At 52.4% G+C, this 15,922-nt stretch overlaps 1 protein-coding gene across 3 annotated transcripts in view; it reads right to left on the bottom strand.

Annotated features, from left to right (window-relative positions):
* Window positions 1–15,922, bottom strand: part of MVB12B (multivesicular body subunit 12B) — a 159,091-nt gene that overhangs the window by 72,530 nt on the left and 70,639 nt on the right. For all 3 annotated transcript variants that reach the window (XM_080668686.1, XM_080668687.1, XM_080668688.1), the window contains exon 7: window positions 7,574–7,668. In XM_080668686.1, the coding sequence (XP_080524812.1) occupies window positions 7,574–7,668 (95 nt within the window). The remainder of the gene's footprint in view (window positions 1–7,573; window positions 7,669–15,922) is intronic.

Genomic DNA, 15,922 nt, shown 5'->3' with positions numbered 1-15,922 from the left:
CGCCTACACTCTGACATGCTTAAAAACCAGAGAGAGACGGGAAGCACAGCGGGAGGGTGCCCACCCTCTTAAGAGCACTGAAGTATCTGTCACCTAATAATGTTTTTATTTTTCATGATGATGAAACTGGAAAAAGGCTTAACTTTTTCCTACCCACGCAGCACAGGAAAAGCAGACGTGAAGCCTGGAGCAGAAAGCAGCCCCCAAGCACTTTCCTCCAAAAAAGCGAAGAAAGGCACACGGATAGGTTTTACGGGCGCCGCGGCTCCTTCTGCCAGGCACCCTCTCCTTCCAGCCCCCAAGCCATCGTCCTGCCCCCTTCCTGAGAAAGGCTCCTGGGCTGCTTGCCACGGAAAACAGCCCACTTCTAAGGGACCAAGCGTGACAGAACGTCTCGGTTTCCACGGGGTGCCGGGCGGAGCCGTGCCAGAGAGCCTGCTGCGAGTTTCTCTGGTGGAAGGGAGAAATTTCCCCCGAGCACCCAGCATACTCTGCTTCCTGGACGGAATCGTATATAAAAGTCACGTAAGGAGCCCAGTGCGAGGAAGAGGAAGGCCGTGTTGGGCACGAGCCGGTGGGTCCCGAGCGATGATTCTCAGCAAATCTGTGGGCTCCTGAGGGGAGGTGGGTGGGGGAGGAAGCGACATTCCTGCACGGCTTCCCAGTTACAACGTGTTCTTACGTCTCGGATCCTCGCAGCATCCCTGGGAGAGTGTGGGCGATGCTGAACTGTTCTCCGGGCGTGAAGGTAACAGCACGCAGGGCCCTGGCACAGTCCTAACAGGTGCTGTTCGCCTGCGCTGTGCAGCGTGGCCACTGCAGCAGCTCTGTGACGGCCTCACGCGCTTCTGACCCCTAGTGCCCATCAGTCACGTGCCGCGTCGTCTTCTTCCACAGGCGCCCTGCTGCCCTCGGGAGGGAACACGGGCCTGGCCACACGGCGGCTCTGTCTGCTGCTGACCAGAGGGGTCGACAACCTTTGCCGTCGCCTTGCCTTTGTCTAACCACACGCTCCTTGATTCTGAAGGATCGAAGGAGCCTCCAGCCTCTCTAGACCAGCTTCTGCCTCCTCCAGTGCTCACAGCTGACATCTCCGCCACACAGAGCAGGCGGAGGCCAGCACCCCAGCGGGAGGGGACAGAGAGGAGCTGCGGGGCAGCGGCAGTGTGGGGACAGGCCTTCCGAGAGGCGTCAACAGAGGAGAGGCGGTGGGACGGCCTGAGCCAGCGAGTGGCAGGGCAAATGCACAGACACAAAGGTGAGACACAGACAGCCCCGGCTGGTGGGCGCAGTGGAGGAGACGACAGGTGGAGATGGGCCCCCACGTGGGGCAGTGTGGTCTGAATGAACGCAGCAGGCAGTGGGCTGGGACAGGGCACGGAGGTCTGATCTGAGGAGCTATGCTTTGGGGAGATGAGTCTGCCACCTGGGTAACTGGACTGAGGACAGAAAAGCCGGGCCTAGGAAGACAGCCAGGTGGGCGGCACCAATACCTGGTACCTGCAGGCCCGAGCCCAGCCAGCCCCATGGGCCCAGCCCTGTAAGGGGAACAGAACGCAGGAAGGCGAACAGAGGGTCCCCCAGGACAGGAGACGCACTGGAGGACTCGGACGTGGCTGTAGACTCATCCTTAGCAATGCCACCCAGAGCCCGCGCAGGGTCCCGGGGTCTCTCTCTGTGAAATCCTAAGGAGGGACTCGCAGAGTGGACACCTCCAGGAGGCAAGCCCCCCAGCGCCCTGCGGGTGCCGTGCACGCTGTTCATTAGCGTCGGCGACACAGCCACGCAGCGGACATATGAAAGCACATCCAATTAGCCAGGCCTACGTGAATATTTGCACTCTTAAATCTTTTGCATTTCGAAAGGGTTAAAGCTTATTATTAGCATATAATTTACAGCCCTTTCTCCCAGGAAAGGAATAATGCACAGTAAATGCCACATTCATTTTAATAATACATGTTACAGTCGGTGCCCAACATCTGCACAAAGGTAAAGGAGACAGATTTTTTTGACGTGTCCCACTCTGCCATCTAAACACAGGCTTTTTGTTTCTTAAGTGACGGAAGGTTTAATCAAGAAAGCAGGCAATTCATCAATCGAAACAAGGCAGCGTGCGTGCGCCTGACAGCACACACATGGCTGTGTACAGAGCAAACCTGGCCACCTGTCAAGCGCACCTTTCACATCAGGATATACAAATACACCGTGTGATCAATTCCCCATTCGCTCCGATCCATTTCTTCTTTTTCTTATTATATTTCTCTTTGTGCTCGATTTTGTTGTCAGTCAGGGCAAGAATAGATGGATAGACAAGGGACGCAGTGGCTGCTAGAGGTGATGATAAAAATGTATACGCTTTTAAAACGACTTATTCCCTCCTTGATTTGAGCACCATTATTATAAATATGTTTTGCACTTCATTCAGGAATTTTCCTCTTAGCCTATTATCTGTGGCTGTGTCAAACTGGTGTCCCTCTCTTGGGTCCTTGCCATCCTCCCCCACACTCCCCACCGCCTCCCCACCAGCCTTGGGTGATTCCGAAAATCCTCAGCAAAGGATGCAGGGAAGGGGGGGGTCTGAAACACGAGGCCACAGAAGCCCCGTGGATGTGTCCGTTACAGACCAAGGCCAGAGGGATACTGCGAACGCAGAGGGTGCCGGGTGACTCAGGCTTCCACCAGCAGGGCTTTCCCTCACTGGTGGCTGTCGCTGACCCCACGCACGAGCTGACCCCCGGGACACGGGGAGGGGAGAGCCACAGGCACGCACACACCGAGCGGATGGGTTAGAACCCCTCCCGCGGAAAAGAACAGCATTCCTCAGGCACTCGACTGTTCCATCTGCTGGCCTACGCCTTCCACCCGGCGACGCTTTCTGAACATGAAACTCTTAAGCTTATTTTCCATTTTCCAGGTGAGATTTTTCCCCTCATTAAAAGGTAGAAATAATGTAATCACTACATGTGAAAGGAAAAGATGCTCACAGCTGTCCGGTATGCTGCGAGTGCGTTTTTCAAGGATCATATCTTAAAATATACAGATTCTTCTCATAATAAGATGAAGAGCTGGTGGCAGAAATTTTATCCCATTGGATGAAATATATAAATCATGAATTTCATAATACTGATAATTAAATGTCCATCTTCCAATTTAAATGAGGACTAGATTAAAACTGCATGGAGAAGGCTGATATTCAGAAATCATTAATTATTTTTAATTGCTTTGCGCTTTCCTGGTCTGATGTCGGTTACATGGCTCATACACGGTTCTGTTTCAGATAAAATCCTCCCCCACTCTGCACGCGAGTCACGGGCCAAACGGATGGGCTGATGGACTCAGACTTGCCCACGCTCGCACGCTTCCTGGCGTCGGCATCTTGAATGGGGACTGGTTTTTAAGAGGGAACAGCTGTAGAAGGCAATAAGCTGGCTTTTACAGCAATCAAAAAGAAAACCGAAAGAAAAAAAAAAAGCGCGTGCACGCGCACACACACACACACACAAGAAAGCCCACCAGGTCGGTTCCAGGCTATGGCTGTTGTCTGGGGCCACTGTGCCCTCTCACTCTCCAACGTGACGATGTGGTTAATAAAGCATGTGGTCAGCCTAACGCTGATGGATAAGTGAACATGTCAGCATGGGATCTGCCCCCGGACTAAAAGGGAAGGACACGGAGACCCACAGCTCCCGCTGAGGCTGTGAGGCCTCAGGGACTTTGCATGGCGGCTCCTCCTGAATCCGCGGGGTATGTGAGATTTTCAGTGTGATTACCTGCCTGTTTTAATACGCATTTGCTTAATTTTACTATTTTAAGCTACCATGTCAATTTTTCAAAAGGGAGAAAAATAGGTTTTCTTTTGCAAAAATTCTTCACTTGGGAATATAAATCAGTTTATAACCACCACCCCACAGTCACCGGCTCATGAGGTGAAACCTGTCATAGATGGACAGAGACATTCCTGGGTGAAAGGCGGAAGCCTGGGGCTGCAGGCTGGGTGCCCGCACAGGGGTGTCCCTCAGGCTGGACAGGAGGGGAGCGCCTCCTCCCTGAAGGCCCCAAGGTATGTGACACTCAGCACAAGGAAACATCTTACTCAACTCTCAAACATTTCTGGGGTTCACCTGAGTGGATCCCCCTACATGATCATTCAGGTGGATCATTTTTAAAAAATATTATATATTTTTATTGATTTCAGAGAGGAATGGTGAAGGAGATATAGAAACATCAATGATGAGAGAGGATCATTGATTGGCTGCCTCTTGCATGCCCCACACTGGGGATCGAGCCAGAAACCTGGGCATGTGCCCTGACTGGGAATTGAACCACAATTCTGGTTCATAGGTCCATGTTCAACCACTGAGCCACACCGGCCAGGCTCGGGTGAACCTTTTGAACTCACTGAGAACAGTTGTTTTGCTATTCACTGCCCCTTAGGGGCCTCCTGAGGGGGAAGGGTTCAGTAAAAGGGACAGCCAGCGTGTTTCTTGCGGTCCGCACAGAAGCTGCCCTGGCCCAGCACCGAACCCAGATTCCCCTTCACCCGCAGCTGCACCCTACGTTCCTGGCCCAGGTTTTCGTTCACTCTTACTTTTCCACTCCCATTTTTATTTTGTTACATGGATTTGGAGCTACCTTAAATCTTTCTGGGACAAATGAAATAGATAAATACATGTTCAGACATCTAAGCATCTAAAAAAATTCTAAGAAAGAAAAGGTAGAATTCTATCATTTGGGACTAAAATAGAAGATGTTTCAGGAGAGATAAGATATTCTTAAAAAGAAAACTAACAGCCACGAAGAGTCCATCCCACACCCCTTTGGGGGCTTTATTTCCTAAAAGCAGCAGCGCCCCTTCTATGGATAACACTTTTGCACACTGTGACATTCCAGGAGAAGGTCCCAGAAGAGGAAGCGTGAGGACCGATGGCATCTTCATGCCATTCTGATCAGGGCACACGGTGGCCGAGCGAGGCCTAGCTTCTCAGGATTTCAGCAGGAGCCGAAGCTCCTCACCACCTCTGAGCGCAAGAGAAAACCTCCGGCTGGACCACGCCGAACAGCGGACACGCTCTGGCAGACAACGCACAGGGCCCCAAAAGGCTGATGGATATGCACACAGGGCGGCAGAGCCCAGCCGAACAAGGAGGACCTCCCAGACACGGAATGAGCTCATGGGAGGTGGTGGCCCGAGGCTGCAGGCGCTTGAGCAGCAAATTGAATGATCATCTGCCCCAGAGGTCACAGAGGGCATTCCTGGGCAAGGTAGACACTGGCTAAAGGCCTGCCTCCCTCCCTCCTTCCCTCTTCCCTCCCTTCCTCCCTCCCCTAAACATTCCAGGAGCACCGCTGGTACTGGGACAGCGCTCCTCTGAGCAGTGTCTTCCTTTTGCAGGCGGCATGGATGGATGTCTTAGTGAAATTCAGGCATGCCCTTGGGAAAACATTTCAAAGTAAATATCACTTCCATAACCATACATACAAATAAGAAGTGGGCTGCTTTTGGAAATTCTAGTTACACTGTTTGGAAATCTGCTCATCTTAGGAAGGACTGCAAACTACTCAAGTGTTTTCAGGCACGAACCAGCCCCCCAGGATGTTGCACCAACGGCTCAGGCCCCGGAGCCGGCCGTGGGCATGTGCAGAGCTCCAGCTACCATGGCATCAGGCAGCGGGCAAGGGCTAAGGCCTAGGGCACACTCGGCCTTGACTGCTTTCGGAATAAACCGCTGAAACCCGAACTTCCCGGTACCAAACCGCGAGGTGCCACTCGGTGCCAAATCCTGCTCGTGTGGGGGAGGGTGGTCTCTGCCCCTTCCAGCCAGAACGCCGCAGGCAGGCAGCCGGGGTCGGCGGGCAGGCTTCCCAGCTGCACCATGGCTGCCCGGTGCTGAGCTTGCAGGCTGCTGGAGCCAGCGGGTCCTGCGGGGCATTTCTGGCAGCATCACAGCAAAGCATTCCTGGACCCTGGCAGAGCGATTTGGTGCCTGCAGCCGCTGAGGCCCGAGCTGCCTGCTGCTCTGGGCTGCAGCCTCAACTGCCGCTGCCTGGAAGAGAAAACCCAGCTGCCTGCCATGTACATAAACGTACCAGGAAGTTGCTGAATGGCTTCCCCTGTGTCTTGAGGCTGTTACCTCGGTGTTGCTAAGCTAACAGCTGAAATGAACCCAGACAACACCTCATCAAAGCCGGGCGAGGAAGCGGCGGTCCGAGGCACACAGGCGCTCCTGCCAGACCGGGGAGATTCCGCTCCGTGGGCCCTTTTCCGCAGAAACGCCAACAGCTGGGAAAGCCATCAGAGAACCCAGGCAAGGGGGGCAGCGAACACGCTGCTGGAAGATTTGCAAGCTGGAGGGAACAGCCTCTGCTTTGGCTGAGCCTCCACGGGAGCCTCCGGAACGAGCTCCCGCTGGATTCCAGAGCTGCTCGGCCGCGAGGCACCCGGGGACACGGTTAGCTCTTCTACAAAATAGGTCATCTTTCCACACTTGTTATGCTCCTTGTCGACTCGGCCGAAATAGCCTCCGCACAAGCGCAGCTCTCCCTGGAGATGCTGTTCTCAGACACGCTCCCCCCACCTCTGGGCGCCTGGCTCCGGGCGTGCAGCCAGGCCGTGGGCTCGGGGACACCCCTGTCCTCGCCTCTCCCAGCAGGTGTGCCACCCAGAAATGGAACAACTGGCTTTTGCTTTTACTTCCAAACCTATTAGGGAGTGATCATAACAAGAAAAACTAATACTGACACGAATTACACCATTGTTCTACTGCGTCTCTTTAGTAACCCGAAGTTGAATTTTTAGAGAAAAGATTACCTTTTAAATAACCGATTCATTACGGTACATGAGTGAATGCCATGTTCCCGTGTTCAAAACGCCACTCACCATTAAGGGCATGCGCTGGGAAGTGGCACTGATTTGCCACTTCCCCCTCAGACAGACACCCTGACTGGAGGCCCAGTATAATCGAGGGGAGCTTGTGGGTTTCCGAGGCTCTTAGCAAGTCGCCCGCCCGCCAGGCACCTAATGAATCTCAATTCTGTAATAAGGCTGTGAGTTCCCCTCCCTGGTGAAGGGGAAAGGAAAGCCAGGACTGATGAAGTTCCTGCCAAGGTAACACTATCAATTTCAAGGCCGAGTTCAGAAATCACAGACTCATATGTGGGGGTGAGGGGGAGGCCGCCCGTACGCCCTCTGGCCACAGACCTGGCGGTGAGAGATGAGAGGCGGACAGCCCTGGATGCGGGCGGGAGAGACCAGGCCCCAGCTCTGTGCCGCCCCGGGCCCCATGGGAAAGCTGCCCTGGACCTGGCAGGTGAACAATGTGGTGACTATTCTCTGGAAACCTCCCTTCAAGCTTGTGAAACCCACACATTGTTTTTCATCATTAGTTTCAAAACATGCTGTGTATCCGCCGTCCTCGGAGTGCTGCGGTGACACAAAGGAAAGGGGGGCCTGGTCGCTGCGGGGAAGAGGCCCCTTGCAGGGAAAAGGGGGCAGGACGGATGCCCCCAGGAGCCTGCAAACATCGAGGGAGGGGGTGCGGCACAGTCGGCACTGCCATTAGCGGGCCCCACGTACCTGAGATGGCGTACAGATTGGAGTGCTGGTACTCATAGTCAGCCCGAGTGCTGTTCCTTCCCCGGAAGGTGGCAGGCAGCGTTAGGGAGATGTGCCTGGGGAGGAGACACAGAAACAGGAGGTTAAGGGTGCAGGAAGCATGCCCAAGGCGCAGAACGCACCGACGCCATCGGCAGCCCCCAGCAGCATGGCGCAGAGTAGGCGCTCCTGGCGAGCAGGCCTCCTCCACCAGCCCGAGTTCCCCGAGGAATTCAGAAGTTTCCAGACATCAGCAGCCACCTTGCCACACCGGGAAGGGCATCCGAGAGAGGGGAAGGGTTTCCCAGCCACGGCACGCCCAGGGTGCTTCAAGGAGGTGGGCAGCTCAGTCCAGGTCTCTGGCCACCAGGTAAAACACACCACCGGGCCCAGAACCCTCAGGCTTCGGACGTGAGCCTCGGCTGTTCTGTGTCCTGGTCCCATTTTCCATCCCTTGGCTTCCACACGGCCCTGCAGGGCAGCTAGGACAGCAGCTCAGGAAGCGCTCTGTGAATAAGGTGTTGGGCACAGTTACCACGTGAGTCCAGGAAACTAAGGACCACGGAGGATGGGAAGGGCCTGCTCCTCTGAATTGCTTGTCTGTGTGTCCCCTCCGGTGGGAGCACACAGTAGGTGCTCAGGAAAGCACCCTCGATTGAACAGCATGTCTTTTGTGGCATAGGTGTTGGCCATTAAAGCTACAAGTATCCAAGGAAACTCATACAACCTAACAAAAGGAAGATAAACAACCCAATCAAAAAATGGGCAACGGACCTAAATAGAATCTTTTCAAAAAAAGACAGAAGGAAGGCCAAGAGACATATGAAAACATGCTCGAAGTCACTAATCATCTGAGAGATGCAAATCAAAACGACAATGCGGTACCATCTCACACCTGTCAGAATGGCTATCATTAACAAATCAACGAACGACAAGTGCTGGCGAAAAAGGAACCCTTGTGCACTGCTGGTGGGAATGCAGACGGGTGCAGCCACTGTGGAGAACGGTATGGAGTTTCCCCAAAAAACTGAAAATGGAACTCCCATTTGACCCAGGGATCCCACTTCTAGGAATATAACCCAAGAAACTAGAAACACCAATCAGAAAGGATATATGCAGCCCTATGTTCATAGCAGCACAATTCACCATAGCTAAGATGTGGAAACAGCCTAAGTGCCCATCAGCAGATGAGTGGATTAAAAAACTGTGGGACATCTACACAATGGAATACTATGCTGCGGTAAAAAAGGAGTTCTTACCATTTTCAACAACATGGATGGAGATGGAGAGCGTTATGCTAAGTGAAATAAGCCAGGCAGAGAAAGGTAAATATCACATGATCTCACTCATTTGTGGAATGAACAACAGAAACTGATGAACAAAAACAGATCCAGAGACAGAGAAACATCGATCAGACCGTCAAACCTCAGAGGGAAGGTAGGAGAGGGTGGGGGTAAGGGGGAGAGATCAACCAAAGGACTTGTATGCATGCATATAGGCCTAACCAATGGACACAGACAACAAGGGGGGTGAGGGCATGAGTGGGGGGGGGTGGGGGTAATGGGGGAATAAGGACACATATGTAACACCTTAATCAATAAAGAAATAAAAATTTAAAATTTTTAAAAAGCTACGAGTATCCAATCAAAGCAAATAACCCACTTGGTGTGGTTGTCAGCTGCCCTTAGCAAATGCAGAAAAGCAGGACGAAAATAACAGGAGAAACATTTAAAACCCCATAGGTCTGAGGGGTTTTAAACAACAAAACTCCCTCTTCTTGGTGTGACGGGGGTTGGAGGGGGTTGGTTTGAAATAGCTCAGTACCTGAGCTTCGGCCACACTCAGGCCTTTCCAAAAGGGAGGAAGCATCTACCACGTAAGAAAGCTTTACGGTTCACACGCTGCCTTTTTCACATAACACGTGGGGGGTGTCCTACGACCGGTGCACAGGGACTCCTGGGAGGAAGGGTTCTCTGGGGAGGCCTGTTCCCACGGACCAGGAGGGAGCAGGAGCCTCCCAGGAAGACCTGGGCGCCGAGGCTGTAAAGCTCGCATGTCAGACTCAAAGGCTAACACGGGCCAAATAAATGAGGCTTGCGGCCCGCGGCCGTGAGTTTGACACGCTGGCTGTAAAGGCATTTGGTTTGCCGGCTGTGGAGTGAGCACTGAGGGCAGTGCCGCCGGCCAGCCCAGCCGACCCAGCAGAGGGGCTACACTGAGCTCCGAGGGTGCGCTCGGGGCTGCAGGGGGAGCAGCAGCATAACCACTGGACATGTGGCCACTGGGCGCTCTGCCGTGGGCAGTGAATGGGCACGATGCTACCTGAGGGTGCAGGCGAGCCCCGAGGAGCCCTCAGGCCGCAGGGGACAGAGGTGCAGGAACAAATACCTCCAACATGACACGCTCGGAGGAGAACACAAACTGGGTGCTGAGTGAGCCCGAAAGGAAGGAACGACACACTCGGATCAAGGGGCCGGGGCTTCTTGGGACACCTTCTCAGGCCAGGACCAGAGAGGAGAGAGGTGTGGGTTCTCTGCCCGAAGATGAAGGTTCCCAACTCTGTTCTGCCCATCACGGCACAGACGAAGGCATTCGAGTCACCTGGGAACTTGCTAACGATACAGATTCGCAGCCCAGACCCTGGGAGCCGGTTCAGGGGGCCTGGGGTGCAGGCCACAGGCATCTCTGTTTAACAAGCTCCACAGTGACTAAGCCTGGCCGGGTTTGGGGAACCGGGGTGAGGAGCAGCTGCGGAGGGTTTAAGCAGTTGATCAATGCCTCTGACCACAGCACTGAGTCAATGAAGCTGAGCAAACACGAGGATGAATTATTGACTGCGGTTGTGGTTGAGCAGAGCTAAAATGATGACAGGTGACCCCGCAGAGAGGGCCTGCCACGCGCCGGGCCCTGGGGTGTGCGGGTCTCCCAAGTTCTCTGTGGCTCCTCACACCGCCCTCCGAGGCAGACACGGGGCCAGCTCTGCGACGTGCAGGGCTCGGTGCAAGATGGGAATGTGGGGCTCTGGTTCAAACATCATTAAGAATTTCAACACGGTGACAGCAGGGCACTAAGCAAGCGTGGGGCCCTTCTGAGCACGGGCGCTGTGGGACGTGAAGCTGGCCGGGCAGGTGCTGCTGCTGCACCCACTGTACCAATGAGGGGAGTGCCGGGGAAGAGTCGCGCTTCAGGGCTGCCACACCCTGAGGTTTCCGAGCCTTGAAAGCCCCCAAAAGACACATCTGATCTAAGGACAGAAGGAACACCTGTGCGGAGCGGCAGCTACCCCGGGGCCGGAGGCACTCGGGGCCCTGCTCGGGTTCTGACGGCGTCCAGAAAGATTTTTACGCAGAGATGTGACAAGATCCAATTTGCCATTTTAAAAGATGGCCTGCCTGTGGGAAAGTGAGGGCAAAAGCCTGCGATGGCCTGAGTGGTGGAAATGGAGCAGCAAATTACGATGGAGATTACCATGAAACCGCAAACCATTATTCAGCACCTACAGTTTACAGACCCTCAGCGGTTCCTGCCAAAACGACCTGCTGCCATCCTCCACGCAAATAGCTTTGGGATCATTCCATGGCACAGGGGACTTGCGCCTTAGCTGCCCTGGACCCTACGTGGTCTGACCTTCACTGCCTCTCCCGGCCCCCACCTGGCTGCCCCCCCCCCCCCCCGCCCCGGTTCTCTTTCTTCCTTGCAGACAGTCCTTTCTGGCTCCTCCTCTGACCTTTTCAAGGCTGCTGTTTCCAAGGGTTCTGGTTTAGCTCCCTTCTCACTCCACACACCTGCCCTGGGCTACCAAACCCACATCCACACCCGGTTTCAGCCGTTTTCACACACCTGCCCAGCTCGCCAGCCTGTGTCTCCCTCTGACAGGAAGAAGGGAGGTCTTGTGAATCTGTGACGATGCCATGGTTTTTTTTTTTTTTTTTTTTTCATGCCTTAGCCTGATTCTTTATTCACGCTGCTCCCTCTTCCTAGAATCTCCATTCCTATGTTCTCTCCAAACTCATATTCACCCTTCAAGACCCCAGCTAAGCACCCACTTTCCAGGAGGGCTGTCCCGGGGCTTATTCTAGGCTGGACTGGATGCCTGAATGACCTCTCTCACTCCAGATACCCCAATATACTTTAACCATTTGATATAAGCCTATCTCCCTAATATGGCTGTGACCTCCTCAAGGGCAGGGCCAAATCTCATCACTTTTGTACCCCATTTTCTAGGGCAATTTCTGCCCTAGATTACTGAGTATTTGTCAACCAAATCCAGTGTTGAACCTACTCCAGGAAAATCCCTGGGCCCTTCTTGGACACGAAGTGCTGTTAGCCTCTGTTATTTCATTCCTGCATGTGTGTGTTCCCCAGTTACCAGGAGATTCAAGGAATCTCTGGGAGATCCATTACAGCGTGCACCCCACTCCTCTTTGCTAGGGAGGAAAACAGGTATGATGTAACAAGAATTTGGTGGTGGCAGCGGCCAGGAATTTACAAGGGGAGGAGGGGGAAGTTTCTGACCTCATGTAACAATGCCTGGTGATGTGGTAAATGTAAAATTAAAAGATAATTCAAGCCCTGGCGGTGTGGGTACTAGTCAGTGGTTAGAGCATCAGCCCAATGCACGAAGGGTCACGGGTTCGATTTCCAGTCAAGGGCACATACCTGGGTTGCAGTTCGATCCCTGGCCCCAGTGGGGTGTGTGGGAGGCAATCAATCGATGTGCCTCTCTCACCTCTCTCTCTCTCTCTCTCTCTCTCTCTCTCTCTCTCTCTCTCTCTCATAGAGTAATTGCTCAATAGGTAATGGTTGAATTGAAATCAAGCTGCCAGGAACCCCAGCTATGGCGGCTGGTGCAGCGGTGTGGGGTGGGCAGCTTTCAGAGGGCAGAGTCTTGGGCTCGGCCCGCCACTGGGGAGAAGAGTTCTTACGCTGCAGTAGCTGCTCCTGCTGTTCCTGGACCCAGAAAGGAAGGGCTGTGGGGAAGAAGGCAAGTCAAGGCCTCCTTTAATGAGAAGGAACAGACTGGGCTGAGGGACCGATCACCTGGGGTTAAACTGAATGGAAGTCACCTGCCGAAGGAGGAGTGGCCCAGGCTCTGCGTGTCAGATTAGCCTACCAGGGACAGGGACAGGGACAGCTCTGCGGTCAGCTGAGTCTCAGCGAAATGACATTCCGGTCCCTGTGTCTGGTGGGGAACCACCTGCCAGGCACTGGGCTAGGTTCCTTCACGCATATCACCTTGCCTAATCCTCCCGGCAACCTTTTAAGGTGGGAATAATTATATTTACTGAACAGAAGGAAAAAGCCGTCAGGAAGCCGGCTCTACCTGGTGTGGCGCCCAGAGATGAAGACCTCTGGGACCTCCCCGCAGGCCCGGGGCCATTGGAGGAAGGGGCAGGCCATCAGAGGCCAACGATTTCTGCCACTTGACTCAAATGAGGAATTAATATTCTAAAATCCATTTGGTAACTGGAGACTTCTAACTAGAGCACCCCCAAATGCTCGGGCACTTTACTGAGCTTCCTTCTCTGTCCCCCACCTCTGCAGGAGGGACGGGCTGTCCCGTAACAAACAGGGCAGCACCCCACACGCTGCTGCCGAGGGCTCCGGGTGAGCAGATGCTGAGGGAAATTTCATTCCCTGCCTCCCCCAAGTCAGGCACCTTATTCAATTAACGTGGCCACGAAGCTGCAGACAGCTCCGTATGAAAGCCCTTCAGTTCCAGAATACATTTTATTACGTGACAATAGTTGCCAGCACGATTTATTTCCTTTGATGGGATTCTGCTTTTTCCTTGTTAATTTAAATCTGTATTTTCTAGTGCTGATTCCAGGTCTGTGTGAATTTTTAAAATGTGACCATTAATCTTCCGGACCCAGTGGCCACATATAAGGAAGACGGCTCTGCCCAGGCACCGGCGATGCCTCTGTTCTCTCAAACTGTCAGAGGGCAGCGAGGAGGCCACTACAGTTAGAGACAGATGTCACTGTTATCACCCACCCCTACACACACACACATGCACACGCATGCACACACACACACACACACACACACACATACACACGCAGCCAAAACGAACTCTGAGACGTGAAATTACAGCTCCCTCTCTGTTTCTGGGGTTGACTGTTGTATAAAGCTCCTTCTGGGGCAGGAGCTTCCAGGCAGTGCCCCACGGACCCCTGAGGGCTCCCCAGACTCAGAGCCCAGAAGGCCACAGCTCTTTTCATGAGAATACTAAGACATCACTTGCCTTTCACTCTCATCCACTCACATCAGACAGAATGTTCCAGAAGCTATGTAACATGATGGTGTCATTGTTCTGAAGCGAATTTCAGTTTTAACTTCTAATAAGGTAAATATGGATAAACATAACCCACACGAACACAAATTCCCTGGAATCCTCAATTTGAAAGACTAGGAAATTCCTACACCAAGAGCTTGGAAGCCACTGTTGTGGGAGAATGTGTTGAATGTAACTCGGCAAAGGCCTGGGTTGTGAAGCCCGAGACAGGTGAGGGTTTTGCTTTTCCCGACTGTTCATTTGCCTGAACCTGTGCAAGGGCGACAGGCAGAGCAGGAATAACAATGTCAATGGACCCGAGCGACTCCTGGGCCTATTCTGGGGAAGAGGAAAGCTAGGGGGTGAAATCAATACGCCCAGAGCCCAGGGTTTGGTACTTTTGTTTAAACACATCTTGACTGGAAAATCACAGCCAGTGAGGAGTGGGATGTGGTGCTCACCCTGGATCCTGCTGTTCCTCGTACACAGTCACCTCCGAGTCCCTAAACAGCCAGGGGACCCCTTTTCTTAGTGGAAGCGATGGACCCATCAGAGAGCACAACTTGAGTTTACGAGACAAAATAAGCAAGACGACATTTAAACAGTGTATCTCCCCAAGGAATGAAGAGTTACGTTTGGTTATTCACTTTCAATGCTATGAAGAAGGATCAATAGTTGAAAATATTTAAAAGAATGAAAAAAGTTCAAATTAGGAGGATAAAATGCTACATGCCCTAAAAAGAAACCAGGTCTCTGTGATTTGTAGGGCCAGCCTGTCACCCAGGTCCTACAAAAACTCATGAGAGCCCTGGCCAGTGTGCTAAATGGTTAGAGCAGGGGGGGTCGGCAAACTCATTAGTCAACAGAGCCAAATATCAACAGTACAACAATTGAAATTTCTTTTGAGAGCCAAATTTTTTAAACTTAAACTTCTTCTAACGCCACTTCTTCAAAATAGACTCGCCCAGGCCGTGGTATTTTGTGAAAGAGCCACCCTCAAGGGGCCAAAGAGCTGCATGTGGCTCGCGAGCCGCAGTTTGCCGACCACCAGGTTAGAGTATTGGCCCCAAGCACAGAAGGGTCATGGGTTCGATTCCCCAGCCAAGGACATGTACCTGGGTTGCAGGTTCAATCCCAGGCCCCATGGGAGGCAACTAATCTATGTGTCTCTCTCACATCGATGTGTGTGTCTCTCTCCCTCTCTCCCCCTTCCTCCCTTCCACTCTCTCTAAAATCAATGAAAAAAAAAATCCTCAGGTGAGGATTAACCAAAAACCAAAACAAAACAAAAACCAAGAACATTAATGAGAACAGAGAAAGATAACGAAGATTCAGAAGATCATCTACCAGTAATGAGCACCCAAGTGAGATGAGGGAGCAGAGGAAGAACTGCACAGCCCGCCTTTTGGCCAACACCCAGTCTGGAAATGCATCATTGTGAAGGCACCTAAGAAGTGTCACATGAGCCCTAGCCAGTTTGGCTCAGTGGATAGAGTGTCGGCCTGTGTACTGAAGGGTCCCAGGTTCGATTCCGGTAAAGGGCACATGGCTGGGTTGCAGGCTCGGTCCCCAGTTGGGGACATGCAGGAGACAGCCAGTCAGTGATTCTCTCTCATCATTGATGTTTCTCTCTCTACCTCTCCCTTCCTCTCTGAAAGCAATAAAAATATATTTTGTAAGAAGTGTCACATGACAAGATGAAAAGAACATTTCCTCTGGGAAAACAACTTACTGTAGTGTGTAGAAAAAATGACCTGCATTAGAATAGTGCAGAAATAAAATTTCAAAAATCTGAGTTAGTAACACAGTAGGATAAGCCTGCCACGACTTTTCAGAATGCAGAGAAAGAGCCCAGAAATGACAATGATAAGAAAACCATGATAGGTATGGAGGGGAAAAAAAAACCCAACCTAAATATTCTAGGTGTTAGAAAGAAATCAGAACAATTAAGTAACAATTTAAAAAGTTTAAAGCTTGCTGAATTAAAAATAAAGCAACTAAATATAGAACCTGATAGGGCTTCCAACATTCCAAACAAAATCAGTGAAGTGACT

The sequence above is a fragment of the Plecotus auritus genome (genome assembly GCF_963455305.1).
Source record: "Plecotus auritus genome assembly, chromosome: 5".
NCBI classification, from domain to species: domain Eukaryota; kingdom Metazoa; phylum Chordata; class Mammalia; order Chiroptera; family Vespertilionidae; genus Plecotus; species Plecotus auritus.
This window is presented reverse-complemented; position numbering and strand designations above follow the sequence as displayed.